Source organism: Carettochelys insculpta, chromosome 29 (genome assembly GCF_033958435.1).
Source record: "Carettochelys insculpta isolate YL-2023 chromosome 29, ASM3395843v1, whole genome shotgun sequence".
Taxonomy (NCBI): domain Eukaryota; kingdom Metazoa; phylum Chordata; order Testudines; family Carettochelyidae; genus Carettochelys; species Carettochelys insculpta.
In genome coordinates, this window is record NC_134165.1 from 13,434,859 (window position 1) to 13,455,312 (window position 20,454).

General features: G+C 58.0%; 1 protein-coding gene across 1 annotated transcript; it reads left to right on the plus strand.

Annotated features, from left to right (window-relative positions):
* Positions 1-8,725: 8,725 nt before the first annotated feature.
* Positions 8,726-18,672, plus strand: CYP27B1 (cytochrome P450 family 27 subfamily B member 1). The gene is made up of 9 exons (XM_074979768.1): positions 8,726-8,998; positions 12,459-12,649; positions 14,285-14,481; positions 14,796-14,996; positions 15,574-15,737; positions 15,976-16,142; positions 16,562-16,643; positions 17,053-17,250; positions 17,822-18,672. The coding sequence occupies exons 1-9, from the start codon at positions 8,795-8,797 to the stop codon at positions 17,933-17,935; spliced, it is 1,518 nt and encodes a 505-aa protein (XP_074835869.1). The 5' UTR covers positions 8,726-8,794; the 3' UTR covers positions 17,936-18,672.
* Positions 18,673-20,454: the final 1,782 nt, after the last annotated feature.

Here is a 20,454-nt window from a genome sequence, read left to right on the forward strand (position 1 = left end):
GTCCTGGCTGCTCTCTCCGTGGCTGCTGCAGGGCAGCTGGCCTCATCCTGGCTTCGATCTGCTTTCCACTAGGGGCCTAGTGGTCACGAGGGTTTGTCGCTCGGACCCCACCTTGGCAGCGGCATGGTCTCCCCGGGGCTCTTCCCAGCCCCGTCCTACATCCTGCCTGCTCCCTGGTTCGCTCAGGGCCGCCATCCAGGGCTCTGTCTGCAGCCCAGCCTCTTCTCTGGGTGGCTCCAGCCCCTGCTGGCAGGGGAGGAGGGGACGCTTTAGCTGCAGGCTAAAGGTGACATACCTCCATTTGTCACCCACCGGGGAGCACCTTTGTGGAGCTGTGCCTGGGGCTCTGGCACTGAGCTGGGGATCAAGCAGCCTGTGCTGAGAGACGTGAGCTGAATCCCCTATTGCATCCTAGCACAGCCACGGCCATGGAAGGGGAGAAGCTGCTTCGACTACGTTCTTAGGTGCACGGCCAGTCTCTTGTGTGCACAGCAGTCTGTGTTCTTGGTCAGCCGCCCAGGAGAGAGTCGGGTGCTGCTCAGCTCATTAGCAGAGTGCCGGCAGCCTGTTTCTAGTGGTGGTGCACATGCCTGCGTGCACATAAAATTTATTCTGCCTGTGCATGGATAAAAACAGAGGGGGCAGGGGTGTAGAGCGCCAAGCACAGGGGCCTACTTGTGGTTAGAGGCGTCCAAGCACTGCTGTGTCGACTGCTAGCTGAGCCTGTAACAGGGTCTTATCGCCTTGGCCCTGCCTCAGTTTCTGCACTCGTGGGATTGTCAGCGGGCTCCAGGCCAAGTGTAGCTTGGGCCCCCGCAGCGTTAAAAGGACATGTCCGTACAGCGTCCAGCAAGTCGGTCTGCCCGGGGGCGGGGGGAGCAGTTGCTCCCAGCTTTTCCCTCGCTGCCGGGGGAAGCCGGCCCCTCCCCAGCTCCTGCAGAGAGAGCCTGGCTAGGTGATCCCAGGACAAGGCCAACACCTGGGGGGGATGACATAGCCCTGTGATGGTGTATTGTAGATCACCCCTGGGCCAGCCTAGGTTCCTTTTCCCCCCCCAATACTTTGTGCTTCCTGGCTCTGTTTGCTAGTACCCGCCTCTGCCTTCTGACTGCCCGGTCCCAGCCGCTGAGCCTGGGGGTTGGTCTCTCTGGCCGTGGGCTGCAGCACCCTGCTGGGAGGGGTCTGGGTTACGGTCCCTCAGGGGGTGAATTCCATTGTTGCCTGTGTGATGAGTACAGCTTCCTGTGGTGTAAATTAGGCAATTTTCCAGGATCTGCCTGGGAAGGTGGGGGGTGTGTGGTGGGAGGTGGTTCCAGGAATAACCCTTCCCCCCCCCATCAGAAACGAAGCGAGGCTGGCAAAGGCAGATGCCATCTCTCAGGCACCCTGCTTCCCTGGGGAGTGAATAAGCTGGGAAGCTGCTATGAGGCCCCTAGTTTTCCCTGTGAGGGGCTGCCCCAGCGCGAGAGCTGGTCTGGCTGGAATCAGGCCCCTGCAGCTGGCTGCGGATGGGGCCCTCAGCTTCCAGGGGAGCTGCTGTGATCTTTGGGGGGAGTCCGCGTGTTGCTCTGATTATGAAGGGCTAGATGGGGCAGGCTGGGCCCCTGCATCTCATCAGAACAGAGGCAGGTGTGGTATCACCCCATCTGCTGCTCACCCAAGGGGGCTCAACACTCCAGCCAGCCAGCGGTGGGGGAGGAAAACCTGGCTGGGAAGTCCTGTGCTTTCTGGGGGGCTGGCTGGGCGGTCAGCGAGCGCGCCGCCCTCAGCCTGAGTCACCGAGGCCATTTCCTTCTGGCGTTGGCCGGAGGGGCCCAGCCGAGGGCAAGGGGTGGAGTCCCACCCAGCTGGAGGGTGACCCCTGCACTCTGCAATGGGGGTGAAGGTTTAGCCTCCCCTCTGTCCCACCATGTGTTAGGCCTTGGGGCAGCCTGGCCTGCAGAGCCTCCTGGCCTCATCTGAAATCATTTTGCACACTGATCTCACCAGCTTCTCGGCACATGGAAGTGACTTTTCCCGGACGGGGCTCTGGAGGGTGGATTCCCAGCAGGGATAGTGCTTGGAAGGCCAGGCCATTGTGTAGGCTGCTCCTGTCTGGTGCCCTGCTCCTCGCGCAGGGCTGGGCCATTCAGGGGTCAGTATAGAACACTGGGGTGGCCAGCTTGCTCTCGTCCATCCATGGCCAGGGAGCGTGGGGGCCTGAGCAGATCTGGGGCCCTGCAGTGGAAGGGGCTGGGGGGAGGAATCAGCTGCCGTGGAGGTGAAAGGCAAAGTCACTGAGGGCAGCTGAAGTGGCATTGCCTGGCCTGGGGCTTCCCAAAGCGGGTCCTGTAGGCCACACCATCAGCTGACCTCCCCAGCATCAGGTGCCTGGCTGAGACGCACCCCAGCTTCTGGTGTCTGGGTCCCTCTCAGCCCCAGCGGGCATCAAGGAACCTGGGGCAAGGCTGGCGGCTTTGCTCCAAGGAGCAGAATGTCTCTGGAGTGGTGCTAACAGCAGGGGGCATGTTGCCAGCTCCCTCACACACCCAAAAGGGTTAAGGTGAAGAAATTTCCCACAGTACTGGAAGGTGGGGAGTGGAGTGGGCCCGGCCAGAGAGCCAGGCTAATGGAGCAGCCGGTGGAAAAGTTTCCCACTGTGCTGGGGAGAGGCCTGCTACGGTAAAAAGGACCCCAGCCTGGGCAGTGGGCAGCTCCACTCGCCGCCTCATTCGCGTGGCCATGGGCTGCTCGCTGGGGTGGTTTCAGACGCGTTTCCCTGGCTTGGAGCACAGGTGAGTGGGTGTGAGGTGGGGAGGGGGAAGCAGCCCTGAAGAGACTGGCCGGGAGCAGAGCTGGGATAGGTGGGTAGAGCCATACAGCTCGGGCAGCGCAGTGACACCCTGTTGCTGGGGGGAACTAGCTGGAGTGGTTGGGCAGCTTGTTGCGGCTGGGCAAGGCCCCCTCTGTTTTCCATCTGGGGCGGAATAAATTTTATGTGCCGCTGTGCACCGCCTGCCGTGGGCACAATCAGCTGGCCATCACCTGGATCTCCGCTGGGCTCAGCTGGCACGAAACAGCAGCTGGCTGGGGCGGCGGAAGGGCAGATCTCTTTGAGAGATCAGGGCTGCAGTTGTCAAGTCAGGCACCCCTCCCTGGCCACACAACAAAGCCCCACAGCCTGTCGCAGGAGGCCAGATTGTCTGCTGTAGGTTGGCCCCCTTACACCTGTGCAAAAGGAGTGTCCGTTTTCCCCACTCTGGCTTAGCTGGGTGGACACTAGAAAAGGAACTCAAATTAGGGAGGTGTGAATTTAGAACCCTTGACCTCCACAACGCTGGTTTTGCAGTTTGCACAGCTGCTGGGTGTCCTGACTTCTTACTGGTCTGGCCCTGAAACAACACGCTTGGAATAAGTTGCCTGGGGAGGTTGTGGAATCTCCATCACTGGAGATATTTAAGAGCGGGTTAGAGAGATGCCAATTTGAGATGGTCCAGATGGTGCCTGGTCCTGCTGTGAGGGTAGGGGGCTGGACTTGACCCCTCGAGGTGCCTTCTGGTTCAAGCGTTCTACGAAAAAACGCCAAGAAGTCCTGGGGCACCTGAAAGGCTAACAGAAGTTTTGGAGCATAAACTTCCATGGGCACAGACCCATGTTCTGTGATTCTCCCTCTAGTTGGCTGACCAACAGCATTCTGAGCTCTGGACTCTGTGACTTTCATGGGCCTTCCTGCTCTTGTCTCTTTGTTCCTAAATGTCCCTGTGATGGAGTGCTGGGGGTAGTGTGTGTGCAAGAGTCAGGCAGGGTGTGTGTGTGTGTGTCAGGCAGAGCAGCTCACAGCGGCTGGGGGTGTAACCTAAGCTGGCAGGTAACACCTCTGACCTGAACGAAGATCAGGGAGGAGCCCAGCTGGGGTTTGAATGGGAGGCTGCAGTTGGAAACTGGGGGCAGAGGGAGTTGGAAGGCAGCCAGCCTGGCTGAGGGGAGCCTGGAGCTCCAGATGGGGCACCCCTCTGGCTCCTCTCCCCAGCATGCGTTGGAATGACTCTCTGCCGGCTGTACTGACACCTCCGTACTCAGCTGGGTCTGTGTCAACTAATAAACTTCCCATTCTACCTGCTGGGTGGGAGTCGCTCCTGCCTGCGGATGGGGTGCAGAGCTTGGGGACCCCCGAACCCCATCACAGTCCCAGGGGCTGTGGACCTGCCAGCAGGGTCCAGTTAGCGCTCTCTGGGTCTTTGGCCGCTTCCTTTACAGCCCCGCTCCCAGCCTGGGACTTTACGCCGGTTTATGGTGGTGGGTTTCAGCATGCAGCTGGGTGGAGCAATTCATGCTCCTTGGACTACTGTTTCAGGCTCTTGGCAGACATGGGCAGACAATGGGCTGGTTTGTGCAGCTTGGGCTCCACTAGAAAACTGTTAGCGTTCTTCTCTCACTTGGGAGGTGGAGAAAATTCACACCCCTATGTGGTGAAGTTAAACCAACCCACGTCCCTGTGTAGACAGCACTCATTGATGGGATCTTCCATCGCCCTAGACAGCACATCCCAGGGAGGCAGATTCCCTTTGCCTATTCTGTTGGCTTAGATCATGTCTTGACAGGAGTGTTGCAGCTCAGATGAGCTCTCAGGCAGGCCTCAGCCGCCCTTGGATCAGGTCCTGGAGCTTTGCTTTTGCTTCCAGAAAGCCGATTTTTATTTTTAAACAGGCGCTGGGCTGCTGCTTTCATCTCCGGCCTCTGGGCCATCAGCCCAGGGTTAGAGCACTTTGGCCTTCAAGTCCCACCTTGGCTGTGATGTCCCGCCCCGCCCCCTGTGAGTCCTCAGCTCTGCTGGGCTCCTGGCTGCAGTGAGTGTTTGAGAATGAATGGCTTTCGCTGTGGTTTCCAGCATCCACTCTGCATCCTGTGGTGGGGAGGGGTAAATGGAACCGCTGGAGAAACGCAGCTGGCAAGCTCAAGCCAGCACCTCGTAGCGCAGCTTGATCTGTGTTCGCCTCTGTGTTACTCACAGCCCTACGGTGTCCAGATCCTGGGTTCTCCTGGACAGCCTGTTTGGGGCTGGACTCTTCTCTCAAACAAGCACGACCCAGAGGGTGGCAGCTGAGTCGCCCCTCATCTGTGCCCCATGCCCAGGGATTAGTAACCAAAATAGCAAGAAGAGCCCTTTTTTTTTCCCCTGAAATCAGTAAAAAACTCAGTAATTCCAGAGCCACGATGCATGTGAACGAGACGGTCCTTAATAAATAACGTCAAACCACACTTCTTGTAACCCTGGTGTTCAGAACAGCACGCACAATGATTTGTAATGCCATATGTGTTTACTGCCGGGCATTCACAAATGCTGCGTCCTCTCTTGAGGTTGCAGTTTTTGTTGTTGATGAATTTCTCATGGCAAATGAGACATAATGGGAGCCCGGAACAACCTGATACAAATACGAAAGTTTGGGTCCGTCCAGTTGGAAACTGTCTGTTTTCATTCTGGATTTTCCTCCTTTGTTTTGAAGCCGTTCCAACCCCACTTTAATGCTGGAAATGTGATTTCACGTTTAATTTCAGTTTTCGTTCTTACAATGCGGGGTGCCCTTCCCAGCAGGTAAGCTGTAAGCTTCCTTTTCAAAATCAAGACTTTATTAGCAACGTGATCAAAACACAGACATAGTATCATATCCTGCAATGCACAGCACCTATTAAAGGGGGAGTTTTCCAGTGTTTTGAGGTCATGTATCATTTGCTATTTGGGTGGGAGTTGTTCACTTTTGGGCTTTTAGAGGTTCACCATATCCCAAAAATAATCACAAGTTTTTTGGTCTCCCGCCCCCTAACACTTTGCACTTACAGTTTTGGGAGCCACGAAGCCTGTATGCAACTCCAGAGCTGCAGGTTGCAGACTCCTCGCCCATGCCTGTGTTCACAGGGTGGCTTCTCTTCTGCTGCAGTGCAAGAAGGAGGGGAGGGATGGCTCAGTGGTTAGAGCATTGGCCTTGTGACCCTGGGTTTGTGAGCTCAGCCCTTGAGGGGGCATTTAAAAGGTCAGGGTCAGGTTAGATTTAAAAAAAAAAAAAAGAGATTGGTTTTCTCTCTGCCCCATCCATGAAAGGAACGGGGTCCCCTGTGCCCAGAGGTGCTGCTGCTCCCCCCAGTTCTGCTTTTTGACAGGCATCAAGGACTCGGGTGTTCCCTGTAAGCTGAGCACTTGGGCGACCACCCAGGAGTGATTCAGGTGCCACCCGGCTGATTAGCAGAGCACCCCCAGTGGGCAGCCTGTGTTTCAATGGGTGGTGCATATCCACACATGCCTCATTGCCCATAACATTTATTCCACCCCCTGATTGAAAAAAAACTGGAGGAGCGTGGGTCAGGGGGTGGAAATGAAAACAGATCACAGGACTAGGCATGAAGAAAGCCAGGCCCAGGGATGGGGCGGTGGTGAGCGTCGGGCTGGTTGGCACATAGGGTTGTGTCACCGAAGCAGCTGCCAGCCCTGTGGGAGACGCTAGCCAAGCAGTGGACTAATTCCGTCAATGTTAAGTATGCTGAGTACAGAGGCTGCTCAGCCCTCGGTTGTCAGGTCCTGTCCAGGCTGGGGTTGCAAACGCTGCTCCAGGGCTAAGCCCGCTCCCCCTGGTCTCCCCAGGCTCTAATAACAAGTCCTCAGCTTGGGTTCCATCCCCTCTGATTTGGAGGCCAAGTGGCAAGGAGCCAGGCTCAAGCAATGCCCCACCCCAGCCCCAGGCATCTTGCCCTTGGTTCCTGACGTCTAACGGAGATGTGTGAGATCCTGAGTTTTAATACCATCCTGGTTCTTTATCCAGGTCCCGTCCCTCCACCGTTGGTGGAAGGACAGCTACAACCTGGGGGAAGGGCGGGGGGTGGGAATCACCATTTCCTACCAGCACAGACCACCAAAGGGGGAAAAACCAGGGTTCCCTGAAAGCGGGTTACTCGTGCTCATGACCGTCAGCATTTGTTTCTGGGCTGGGGGACATCTGCGCATGCTTTGGTGCACAGGATAAAATGTATTCCAGCCAGGGATAGAAACCAAGACCAGGAGGGTTCCTTCTGATTTTTCCATCCGTGGGCAGAATAAATTTTGTTATGTGCGCTATGGGCGGATGTACACCACCACGCTACCGGCTGTGGGTGCTCTGCTAATCAGCTGGGCAGCTTTTGAATCGCCCCTGAGTGGCTGTCCAAACACCCAGCTTACAGGGAGCCGCGGTCAAGACCCATTCTCCAGTGGGCCATCCCCCTGGCTTTTCAATAAGCCCCAGTGGCCGCTAACCCAACACAGCTGGGTCTGTTCCTGAGCTCTGTATGTCTGAGTCCCCCTCTGCTCCTCCGGGGGGCCTCACTCAGGGACCAGGGCGTTGCTGTGCTAGGTGCTGTACTAAGGACAGAAAAAAAAGATGTTTCCTGTCTCAGATACTTCCAGTCCTGTAGCACAAGTGCTCCTGGGGAAAGGGCACGTGAATACACGCCCGCTCGCGTGGCTGTTCAGACACCTGCTCAGCCGCCCTAGTGTGGGGTAATCCTCCCCTGCTGTTCTGGGCCCACTTTTCTCGTGTCGGGGGAGCTGGTTTCAAGCCCGGGGAGCTACAGAGCTGTAACAAAGTACCTTCCCCCCCCCCCCCCCACCGCCTCTGTGCTTTGAGCTCATTCATGTGCTGGGTTCACTGCTCTGAGCTGCTGGGGGGGGCTGGACTTTTCCCTCTCTACTATTATGAAAGCAGCTCCTCTCTCCCCCCCCACCCCCAGTCACTGAACCAAAGTGAATGAATTGGCCTTTCTCTCCGCCTTTTAACCCCCCACCCAGCAGTGCCCCTGGCATGCGCTGCTGTGTGCGTCAGCCGCTCGCCCCAGCCTCCTGTCCTGCCCTCTTTCATTCATAGCGTCCCAGCTTCTGAGGTCAGAAGGGCCTGCTGTGATCCTCTTGTCCGACCCCCTCCAGAGGCCGGGCCAGAGACCTGTCCCCCTCCCCACCCCAGGAGAATGCCTAGGGCAGAGCTGCTGGAAAAACATCTGTTTAAACATTGTCCCTGGTGGAGAACTCGCCGCGATCTTGGGTGACTTGTGCCTGTCATTAATTTCTCCCTCTCTTAAACGCTTACTTCTTATCTATACTGGGGGGGGTCTTCCCCGGCAGGGAGATGGTCCTGGTGCGTGGCTGAATGGGGGCAGGGAGGCCTACTGAGATAAGCGCTGTTGTCCAGCTCCCCCCCTCCCCACACCACACGCCCAGCTCTGTCCAGGCCCAGCTTCCTTCCCTGTGCCGGGTGCCCATCTCCTCTCCCCCAGATCCAGCCCCGTCCAGAACACTCCTTAATGTGCCTGTGCCCCTCCACATGCCCCTCTCTGCCCCAAGTATCTCTTCCTGCCCCCCAGGTACCCTCCTGTGCTCCCCAGCTTCCTGTCTCTGTCTCCCAGGTGCCCCCTCTGCCCACAATTATTCCTTTCTACCCCCCAGATACCCACCTCTGCCCCACATGCCCCCCTCCCCAAGTACCCCTTTCTGCCCCCCAAGTACCCCTGTCTGCCCCCCAGGTACCCACTTCTGCCCTCCCTTACCGCCCCTGGGCCCCTCTTCCCTCCCTCTCTGCACGCCCTCTGCCCCCCGAGGCCACCCGGGCTCCTATGTAAAGGACAGATCACTGAAGCCCGGAAGGGAGTGTGGGGATGGTAAAGAGGATGCAGGGGGCGTGGCCTTCCTGGCTCCACGCGTTGGTTCCACTATAAATACACCAGGGACTATGCTTCAGAACTTCATCAGCTCCACAGCTGTCTCCCTCCATCCGCTCTCCAGCTGCCCTCCGCCAGGATGTCTCAAACCCTCAAGCTGGCCAGCCGGGCCTCCCTGGTATCCAGGAGCTTCCCAGAGCTATGGGCTGAGCTAGGCTTCCAGGCACCTGCCAGAGTGATCAAGACCCACAAGACCCTGGAGGACATGCCTGGACCCAGTGTGTTGGGCTTCTTCACTGATCTCTTCTGCAAACGAGGGCTGGCCAGGCTGCATGAGCTACAGGTAAGGAGCTTCCTTCTGCTACTCCCCACCTTGCTGCACGAGACAGGACGTCTTACTCTGTCAGGCTAGTTGGTCTGCTATAAAGAATCCGCTATTTGTACCTGGCGTGAAACAGCTCCTATCTTAAGCCAACGGCATCACTGAGTGGCTAGGACTCAGGACGAGGTTTTCCAAAGGGCCTAGGATCTCCCAGCTCCCACTGGAGAATTCCCCCTCGCGGGTACAGCTGGGCATTGAATAATAAAAATGTTCTAGAGTTTTCAACTCTCTTGATGGGCACTGGAGGCTGGACACTCCGTGAAATTCAAGCCCTGTTTGTAAACCCCAACCTACGTGCACAGGAGGCAGGAACTTCAGAGGTGGAAGTCCCCGTAAACACATCAATGTGGTTTTGATGGATGCCTTGCAGTGAGATTAAAAATCGGCATTCAGGGGTGTACCTAAGCTAAGTGATACAAGAATTTTTTTATCGCGTATGCCTCCAGATGGGCTTGCAAACCTCATGCCGTAGGTTAGCTCTAATCAATGCATTCACTCGTTCGTGTAACCCTACCAACGTTGGTCCACGCAGAGCTTACTGGCTGCAGACGCAGGGAATGATTCTGGCAGCATAAACGAATCGCACACTTTAACGAGGTTTTGGATACCAACTGGGAGAATTGTGTCTCATATTGTTAGTACAGCAGTTCTCCAAAGTTGATGTTCCTTGAATTTTTAAACAGCCCTTACGACGTTCAAATGTTGCTAACGTTGAGATCCATCAGATCAGGTTTCTGACCTAGGTGTGTTTTCCATTCTTCGTGTTGGAGGATTTTTTAATTTTTATTTGTTTATTTACTTACTTACTACTTTATTCAATGCAACTCTTTTTCTATAAAAGGAAAGAAAAGAAAAAAGGCAGGAGGGGAGAGACGCCTGTGGGTTAAACCTTATTCACTGAGCAAATTTGTGCTGTCCAGCTCGAAAGCGTATGAATAAAATCCCTGTAGAAGTTGGTGTTTTCCCGGGATTCATTCCTAAAGTTGCCACACTTGTGAATATGCACACCTGTGGCAATTGTCTTTGATGGATCAGGCAAACCATCACGTTAATTTCACCTCTCTGCAACCACACTTCCCTTGGTAAAAACCACAGGCCCTCCTGGGGCACCTTATAGACTAACTGATATTTTGGAGCATAAGCTTTCGTGGGCAAAGACCCGCTTCATCGTTGCCCACAAAAGCTGAAGCTCCAAAATATTGGTTGGCCTATAAGGTGCCTGTGATGGAGTTCAGGGGTCCCCATGCATTGCACTCTGGTTGCAGGCAGGAGTGACTTTTACTTAGCAGGTAGAACAGGAAGTTTATTAGGCGACAGAAGCCCAGTTTTTTACAGAAGAGTTAGTGCAGCAGTTAGAGGCAGTTATTTTAACCAGTCCTGGGGAGAGGAGCCCAAGGGCTGCTCCCTCTGGGGTGTGGCTTCCCCACCCCCCCGCCAGGCTGGCTGCCTTTTAAACCCCGCTCGGCTTCTCCCTTCTCTGCGTTCTGGGCAGAGGTGTTACCTGCCAGCCCAGGTTATAGCCCCAGGGTCATCCTTAGCCTCTGAGAGCTGCTCTTGTTTCACACACGTCCAGCCTGAGTCTTACACATGCACCCCCCCGCACTCCACCACAGTGCCCCAAGACTGCTTGTGGTTTTTGTCGATACAAACTAACACGGCTCCTCCTCTGCTACATCCATTGGTGTAGCTCTGCGAACTGGGACGCAGCTATCGACGGGCTTTAAAAAGTAATGGTCATCAGATCCCCCCACACATGCGAGTTCTTAACCACTTTCAAACTTTGCTAAATAATATTCTTCGCCGGGGGAAAGCCACCTGCCAAATGATAGATGGCAAAGCTGTGCTCTTTGACTTACCCATGGGCAACAGCGAACAAAACCCCTCTATTTTAAAGCCTCAGTATCTTTAGTCCTCCTCTCATCCTAGCTCCTAACCTTAAAGGGGCTGGGAATACTTTTGTGCTGTAAGATGCAGAAAGCCCCATATAATGCCACTGCCCGGAAGTGAAATTTGCCAGCCAAGGAGAAGAGAACAGAGTTCGAGCAGAGTTTCAGTAGAATATCAGTTAAGAACTATGCAGGTGCGGTGTTCCCCCTAAGCTGAGTGCCTGGGTGGCTGCCCAGGAGAGACACAGGAGCTGCCCAGCTGAAGAGCAGAGCGCCCACAGCCGGCTGTCTGTGTTGCTGTGGGTGGTGCACATTCGCACATTCCTTGGTGCACATAAAATTTATTTCACAGCAGGGTGGGAAAAAATTAGAGGGAGCCCAGCGCAGGTGTATTTGAGCCTAATGCAGCCGATGAGCAAATCCAGCTATTTAAACCAGAGATTGTTACCGCTCCTGGTTCACCCAGCCATCTCATGGGGCATGTTATGAGGAAGCTAGATCGTAAGCAACAGAAACTACATGTGTGGGAATGAGGCTTTCTCTTGAGTTGCCTGTAACAAAATCCCCTTCCTGTGCGGAGGCACTAAAAACCCTCGATCACACGCACTGACCGCATCCAGCCCAAATTACGCTCCCAGGCTCTGCACAGTTGGGATGTGCTGCCAAATCCCTCTCGAGTTTCCCTCTCTGTCCTGCAGGCTCAGGGGAAGGAATCCCTGGGGAAGTCTAGTCACTCAGGAGAGCGCTGAATAACAGGGCTCCTGCAGGGCAGAGTCCAGCTGGCAGATCAGATGCCCGCTCGCTCTGTGTTCGCGTTCTGACCGTGTCAGCCCAGATGGCAGGCTTCCCTGGATGCTGAGGGCAGGAGAGAGTCAGGTGCCCCATGATTATCAAAGCACCCACAGCCGGCAACATGTGTTTCCACCTGTGGTGCACATCCCCTGATGTGTTGGCACACGTAACAAAATTTATTCCGCCCAGGGACAGACAAAAAATTAGCAGCAACCCTGCTAGATGGTCCTGTAAGATCCCAGTCCCGGAAAGCCTGGCTCACAGAATAGGCTGTCACCACAGGGCATCACAGTGGCATTTTATTTCGTTGCAGTCAGTTGCAATTCAGTGCTGCCGGCCACCAGGGAGTCATAGAATCCTGGAACTGTAAGGGACCTCGAGAGGTGATGGAGTCCAGTCCCCTGCCCTCGTGGCAGGGCCAGCCCAGAGGCTAGCAGGAGAGGGGTGCAGGATGGAACTATGGATGTAGGCTGTGGACGGCAGGGGAAAGGGTCCCTCCCCGCCATTACAGCATTCACTGCGCAGCCAGTGGATGCTCTTGGTGCAGACTGCAACCAGCCTGCCAGCACAGTTCTAACCAGCACTGCCTTTCAGATCCAAGTCCGGCCCAGCTGCTGGTGAAAACCCAGCACAGGGCCAGTCGGGGTGAGAAGAAGAGGAGCGGGGCAGGCTTCCTGGGGCAGCAGTTTCTAGTGCTTCCGAAGCTTCTGGACACCAACCGATTGTCACCTCTTCTCTCCTAGATCGAAGGCAAAGCCAAGTACGGGCCGGTGTGGAAAGCCAGCTTCGGGCCCATCCTGACCGTTCATGTGGCAGAGCCCAGCCTGATCGAGCAGGTGCTGAGGCAGGAGGGCAAACACCCCATCCGCTCCGACCTCTCCTCCTGGAAGGACTACCGGGTGTGCCGGGGCCACGCCTACGGGCTACTCACGGCGTAAGTCAGCCGCCCCGGCGCACTCCTAGGCACGCGGGCGAGCCAGGGGCCTAGGGGGTTAGGAGGCAGGAAACATCCCAGGGCCTGCTGAGGCCTGCAGGCTGCGAGATGATGCACTGCAAACACACTGACTTTTAGGGAGGGGGTGTTGCCCAAGGGACTTAGGAGCTCAGCTCCCACTGATCCTCACCAGCCTCTGCAAATTCCAACCTCTGCTGCCTGGCTTCCGGGGGAGCCCCACTCCAGGATCAGGGCTGTACAGAGAAGCAGCAAGTGTCCGAAGGGGCCCGGGGGGGTGGGGAGGGTGTAGGAACCAAACCAAGTGGCGTTTAGCAGAAAAATCTGGTGGCTGCTGGCTCACCGGTGCAAGGTGCCAAGGAAGAGCCTATCCCCCAAAGGGGGCGACTGGGGGATTCCCCTTCCTCCGGGGGTGGGGTCCAGCCAGCACATTTGCTGACTCTTCCCCGGGTGGGTCCGCACCACATGGGATCAGGCGCTGCCCAGGGCTGGCTTTGCGGGACCTGGCAGGTCCTGGCCCAGAAGCGCGGCCCCTCCGGGCGATGGCTTTGCGCAAGCCCCAGCAGAGGCAGGAGTCAGGCTGCGTCGAGGCCTGAGTCATCAGGGTGATTCAGGCTCCTGGGTTTCTCATCAGCGGGGCCAGCTGCCTCGGCACAGAGGTGTGGGGTGTGAGTAACCGGCAGAGACCAGCAGACCTCAGGGCTAGCCTGGGAGGAACTGAATATTGGGTGCACCGCCAGGAAGCCAGTGTAACCCCTCTCCCACCAACCCCCTGGGTTCCCTCTCTTTCTTTCTCTCCATGTGCAGAATAAACTTTGTTATGTACGCCGAGGCATACAAGGATGTGCACCACCAGTAGACATGCAGGCTGCTGGTTGTGGGCATTCTGCTATTCAGCTCGGCAGCACCTAACTCTCTCCAGAGCGGCCGCCCAAGCACTCAGCTTACAGACAACACCGCGCACCACCTGGGAAGTGTGTCTGAGCTCTGCCTTCGGGGAAGCGCTGCAGCTAGGGCGTGCTGGATGTCTGCTCCCCTTAGCCTCCCTGGCCCTGGGGGGCTTGGGCACCCGCAGTAGTGGAGGTTAGCCCAGAGTGGCATATAACCCGCCTTCTAATTTTTTCCATCCATGAGTGGAATAAATTTTATTCAGTGCTGGCCCACGCCCACTTCTCCTGCAGCTCTGCAGCTGCCCCATGGCCAGCTCCCGCCTAGCTTTCTCCTAATTGCTGTTGGCAATGTGATCTCTGTCCTGTCACCCCCCAGACTTCTTGTCTCAGAAGGCTGCACGCTCCCTCCCTCCTTCAATGGCAGCAGCTTGGGCCACGGGGCAGAATCCCACGGCCCAAAGGGTCCCAGGATCTAGAAGTTCCCAGCGACTGAAGCTCGAAGCAACATTCCCCGTAAGCTGAGCACAAAGGAGATTCTCAAATGCTGTCCGGCTGACGAGCAGAGCGCCTGCAGGCGGCAGCGTGGCGCTCCTGGTGGTGCACGTCTGTACTTGCCTTGGTGCACACAATAAAATTGATTCTGCGCATGGATTAAAAATGCGGAGGAACGTTGGCTTGAATCCAGTGTCCCCGGGGAGGGGTAACCAGGTCATTCTTGCCCTTCCAGGGAAGGTGAGGAGTGGCAGAAGCTCCGCAGCATCCTGGGCAAACACATGCTGAAGCCCAAGGAGGTGGAGTCGTACACGGGCACCCTGAACAGCGTGGTCAGCGACCTGGTCCGCAGGCTGCACCACCAGCGGAGCTGCCATGGGCAGCAAGTAGTGAAGGACGTGGCCGGCGAGTTCTACAAGTTCGGCCTGGAAGGTGCATGTCGGGGACGGGGCTGGGGGCAGGTCGGGGTCCCTGGGAAGGGAGAGGCACAGAGGTGGATCTGTCTCAGAGCCCCACCGCTGTGTGCAGAGTTCCCTGTAAGCAGAGCACATGGGCGGCCTCCCAGGGGAGAGAGTCAGGTGCCCCTCAGCTGATTACCAGAGCGCCCATAGCTGGCAGCGTGTGGTGCGCCTCTGCCCAGGCCTCAGTGCACCAGCCAAAATTTATTCCACCCCCCAGAAAAATTTAGCAGCCCCGGGCGCACCAGGAACGAGCGTCTCTGACTGGCTGCGGGATCATTTCCTTAGGCATCTCCTCGGTGCTCTTCGAATCCCGCATTGGCTGCCTGGAGCTGGACGTGCCCCAGGAGACGGAAAACTTCATCCGCTCCATCAACCGCATGTTCGTCATGACGCTGCTCACCATGGCCATGCCCAAGTTCCTCCACCGCATCTTCCCCAAGCCCTGGAAGATCTTCTGCGAGTCCTGGGACTACATGTTCGCTTTCGGTGAGTGCAGGGGTGGGGACAGGCCAGAGCCCAGCTCCTGACCGGAACCACAGGTTAATTTCCCAACGGCAGTGGCTCTGTAGCCAAGATCCGGACAACTGCAAAGAGATTCTCTCTCCCGCTGCGGGTCAGCCATCGCAGAGGGTGTTTCACATTAGCAGTTAACCCAGAATTCGCACCGCCACTCGTGCTCCCGCTCATTTTTGACCCTCTGTGGGCAGAATAAATTTTATTACATGCACCACAGCACATGCAGCTGGGCACCACCCACGGACATACGTGCGGTGGGAGCTCTGCCAGCCAGCTGGGTGGCACCTGACTTTCCTATGGTGAGCAGCCCGAGGGCTCAGCTTCCAGGGAACTCCAGCTGCCACCCCCAAAGCCAAGTGGAACCAGGAGCGAGTCAGACTCGGGGACTTTCAGAAGTGCCTCTGGGATTGAGAGGCTCCTCACTGAACTTGGGTGGGATTTGGGCACCTGTTTAAGCAGGAAGGGCTGGTTCTGCAGGAGGGCAGTGGGATGATGGGGAGCTCTCGAGCCCAGGCTGTGGGGCTGATCGGGGTCCCCTCTCTTCCAGCCAAGGGCCACATTGACAAGCGAATGGCGGAGGTGGCGGAGAGAGTCTCGCGGGGGGAGACGGTGGAAGGCAAATACCTCACTTACTACCTCGCCCAGGAGAAGCTGTCCATGAAATCCATCTATGGCAACGTGACCGAGCTGCTGCTTGCCGGGGTGGACACGGTGAGAGACCCGGGAGCGTGTGGCTTGGGGGCTTCTCCGGGGCAGGGGGCACAGGCAGCTCGGCTGCAAGATGTTGTCCTTGGGAGCCTCGCTCCTCGGGGATTGCATCTGTGGTGGAAGCGGGATGGGGGGATCCAGCACCCAGAGTGTAGCTGGGACCCATCCAGGGATGCCCCATTTCCCTCCAGCACCAAGGGCGGGAAGCCAGCCTCTTCCTAACCCTCTCTCGCTCCTGCAGATCTCCAGCACCCTGTCTTGGAGCCTGTACGAGCTGTCGCGGCACCCCCGGGTGCAGGAGGCCTTGCATGAGGAAATCACTGGGGTGATGAAAGGCGGCGCCGTCCCCTCGGCTGCGGATGTGGCGCAGATGCCCCTGCTGAAGGCGGTGGTGAAGGAAGCGCTGAGGTGAGCTCTGCTCTCGCCTGGGGCTGGTGCATCAGCTGGGAGCCTGCAGGCAGCCGGGGGTGCTGGGATCAGCTGAGGGCTGGGGCCCCCACCCAGGAGCGATTTCAAATGCGTCTCAGCGGGTGTTGCTAGTGGTGGTATGCATCTGCCCAGGCCTCGGTGCGCACCACAAAATTTATTCCGTATATGGATGCGGGGGGGAAACGGGGAATATTGGCTGGGATCTCCAGCCCCCCCTGGAGTTCAGCTCCCTGAGTAGGGAGGCTCATGTCTGCGGTGGGGGTGGAGCAGCCCACCCACGTCCCCAGGCTAGGGATGAGCCCGCAAGGCCGGAAGCGGGGCTGGACCCTGCAGCCTGGAGGAGAGGGCGCCTGGGACCTGTGAGTCACCTGGGGCCGTGTCCCCTTCTCCCCTCGCAGGCTGTACCCTGTCATCCCTGGCAATGCCCGTGTCATCTCAGACCGAGACATCCAAGTGGGAGAATACCTCATCCCCAGGAAGGTGAGTGTGGCGACCCAGGCCTGGCTAACAGGGTGATCAGGGCATGTTGGGGGGCTGGGGTGGATGGTGGGTGGGGAATCTCCCAGCTAGGACTGGTCACTCCCTGGTTGCAACGTTGTAGCCGAGGGGATTTCTCCTGGGGCTGTCTCCCCCACCTGTTTACATGGCCCTGTGCTCATTGTTCCCTGGAAGCTGAAAGAGCGCTTGGGGGACCGTCCAGGAGAGATTCGGGTGCCACTCAGCTGATGGGCAGAGCGCCCGCAGCTGGCAGCCTGGGTTCCCCAGGCGGTGCACATGCTTCGGTGCATTGAATAAAATTTATTCCACACATGGATAGAAAAAGAATTAGAGGGACCCCCTGTCCACCGTGCCTCCCTCTGACCTGCAGCCTCTCTCTGACCCCTCACAGACCCTGATCACGTTGTGCCACTATGCCACCTCCCGAGACGCCCGCTTCTTCCCCGAGCCTGACTCCTTCCGGCCAGAGCGCTGGCTGCGGAAGGACGCCGCGCACCACCCCTACGCCTCCATCCCCTTCGGCTTCGGCAAGCGCAGCTGCATCGGGCGGCGCATCGCTGAGTTGGAGGTGTACCTGGCCCTGGCCCGGGTGAGTGCCGCGGGGGGGGGTGAGCTGCTCCCGGGTGTCACGGTGGGGGCGGGGTCCTGATTTCTGTTAAATGGCACCTCTTCCCCCCACTGCCTCAGAACCAGGCCCAGAGCCTCCTCCTTCCCCCTCTGCGTCAGTGCCAGCCCCAGCCCTGCTCCCCCCTCCCCCGCATGGCTACTGTGCCAGAGCCTCCCACCTCCACTGTGGCAGGGCCCGCCCCATAACTCCTTCCCTGACAGCAATGGTACCAGCCCCATAGCCCCCTCCCTACTGCAATGGCACCAGCCCCATAGCCTGCTGTCCCCCCTGCAATGGCACCAGGGCCTAGTCACCCCTCCCTCATTATATCAGAGCCAGCCCCATAGCCCCCTCCCCATCTGCACTGCTACCAGCCCCATAGCCCCACCCCCTATTGAATTGGTGCCAAGCCCCATAACCCCCCCTCCCTCACTGTACTGTTACTGAGCACCACCTCCCACACCCTCGTGCACCCCTACCAGGTCCCCCCTCCCCATCAGGGTCCCCAGCCTGGGCCCAACTGGGGCTAACCTCCCCTCTATCCTCCTTGCAGATCCTGATGCACTTTGAGGTGAAACCAGAGCCGGAGGGGGCCCGAGTCAGGCCCATGACCCGCACCCTGCTGGTGCCGGACAGGGACATCAACCTGCAGTTTGTGAGCCGCTGAAGCCGACGGAGACAGACCCACTGGGGCGGGGGGCGGCTGAGCCCCCTGTGGGGTGAAGGGCCCCATCTGAGGGGGCTGGCCCCAGATCGGGTCAGGGGAAGGAAGCGCCGGTGCCTGGGTGCTCACACACATGGCCAAGAGCCATCAAGCCAGTTGGGGGGGCCCTGGGGTGACTCCGCACCCTGACCCTGCCTTCACCATCACCCACCTTGAACTCGGGGTTCCAGGGAGCTCAGAGTGAGGCCCATCTGCAGCAACTGTCCCACAGCCGGCAGCCTTGGGCAAGGCAATTAGTGGGCACACCCTGCTCGGCTGGCGTGGGCCAGCTCCCCACCTCCAGCGGTTCAGATACCCGACGTCCGTGGTTCTGATGCCGATCCCTGACTCAGGCCTGCCTCCTCCTCGGGCGTAAAGCAGCATCGTAGCCCTGATCTCTGTCCCGGGGGATCAGCTCCTCCACCTGGGATCTGCCAGGGTTGAAACTGACCTGCTCAGGGTCTTTAATCACTTTAAACCTGCCTCTTTGGAAGTCCTGTGCCCCTATTTATATTTATGGCGTTATAACTTATTCATGTGCCGGGGGGGACAGCAGCCTCCGCAGCTGAGTTTGGGGTGCTCAGCAGCCTGCCTTCAGGAGCTGAGCAGAGCTGTTGGGCTGGTCCTGGTGCTTTGCTATTTAATGGTTATTTATTGTTTCCTGATGAATAAATATGACTTTTTTTAATTAAAAAAAAAAATCCCGCCTGGCCTGAGTTTGGTGCATTTTGGGGTGAAGGGTCGTGGGGGGGTGAGGTTGGGGTTCCAGGAAACAAACTCTGATGTGTCACAAACTTGCTTGTGGAGATTCCTTTAGGAACGAGACACCTGAGCGGGGACAGGATCACAGTTTACAAGTACCTAAAGGGTGTTACAAGGAGGCAGGAGAAAAAAATGCTTTTCCTTGGCCGCTGAGGCCAGGAGAAGGAGCAATGGGGTTAAACTTCAGCGAGGGAGGTTTAGGGTGGCCTTTAGGAATTTTCTACGTGTCAGGGTGGTCAAACACTGGAATAAATTGCCCAGGGAGGTTGTGAGAGCTCCTTCCCTGGAGCTGAAGAGCAGGTACCATAGTCACTTCTCAGGGATGCTCTAGATGGGCCTGGGTCCTGCCCTCTGTGCCAGGGACTGACCCCGCACCCCCTGCCCCACAACGAGGTCCCTGCCAGGGCCAGCATTCTAGGATTCTAGGGTGCCTACATCCATGTGCCGGGAAAGACCAAAGTAGCACTTAGTGGGGTGAGCTAGGAGCACTTCAGGGCCCTGGTGTCTCGGGACTCGTTAGTGAATGGTGGGAGAGGAAACTCAGGCACCAAGTTGGGGCGGGGCGGGGGGGGGGGGTGTTGGGGGTGGGCAGGGGGGCGGGGCTGCATTCAACCAGCCAGGCTCCTTCAGCATCTTGGTTTCATGGCACCACCCTGGCAGTCCCCCACCCCCAAGCACAAGGCAGCCGCTGGCCCTGTGCTAAGTGGCTGTTTCAACCGCTGACGGCCCACCCCAGAGGTGGGTGCATTAGCGGGATGGTGCCTGTGCTGGCCAGGCCCCACCCACTCAGGCACCAGTGGGGTGGAAGAAGAAGGCACCAACTGGCACAGCACGGGCCCCTTGTCTTGGCCGGGGCTGGGGGTGGGGGCGGGGGGGGGGGGGGCATTGCAGTGGCCAACAGACGTGAGCACATGGCCCTGTGTAGCAATCGGCTCCTTGTGGCCTGCCAGGCTTGGGGTGGGCCAAGCTCACAGGGTCACCCCCCCCCCCGCCCCCCCCCGGCACCTGCTCTGAGCTGAGCCTCAGCCCCCCCCCCCCCCCCCCACCGGGCTATCAATGGGGCAGGCGGGCTCAGCAGTTGGTGCAAGAAGCTGCTCCCTAGGGGCCAGGGCTGGGCTACCTGACCCTTGGGGCAGGTGCCACCTACTTGGCGTCTGCAAGCTCGGGCGGGGGCGGGGGGCAGTGATGGGTTTGGTGCCTGTGGGGTGGGGGGGGGGGCACTTAAAGCCCCCCCCCCCCCCGAGAGGGTGACAACCCCCCCCACCCCGAATCGTCATGCCCAGCCCACTGCAACTGTCCTGTTCCCCGCCCCCCCCCCCCCCCCCCCCCCAGCCAAGTTTTATGCTAACGTTCTCCACGCCCTCATCAAGAGGCTGTGCTGAGCGAGCCAGGCTCAGAGGTGGGCACAGCATGAGCTGGGCACCAGGTGTCTCTGTACACTGAGTGCTTGCGGAGCCGCTCAGCTCATTAGCTGTGAGTCCACGGCCAGCCAGCTTGTTCCATTGGTGGTGCACATCAACACAGGCCTGGGGGCACATAACAAAATTTATTCGGCACTCAGATGAAAACAATTTAGTGGGAACCCTGCCAGTGAGCAGCACCAGCCGCCCAGGGGGCCCCCTGCCCTGCCAAGGGCACCAGGCTTGTCGGGGGGGGGGGGGGGGGGCGCAGTTCTGCAGCCCTGCTGGGGTGCTGCAAGGACTCCAAACCCCCCCCCCCCC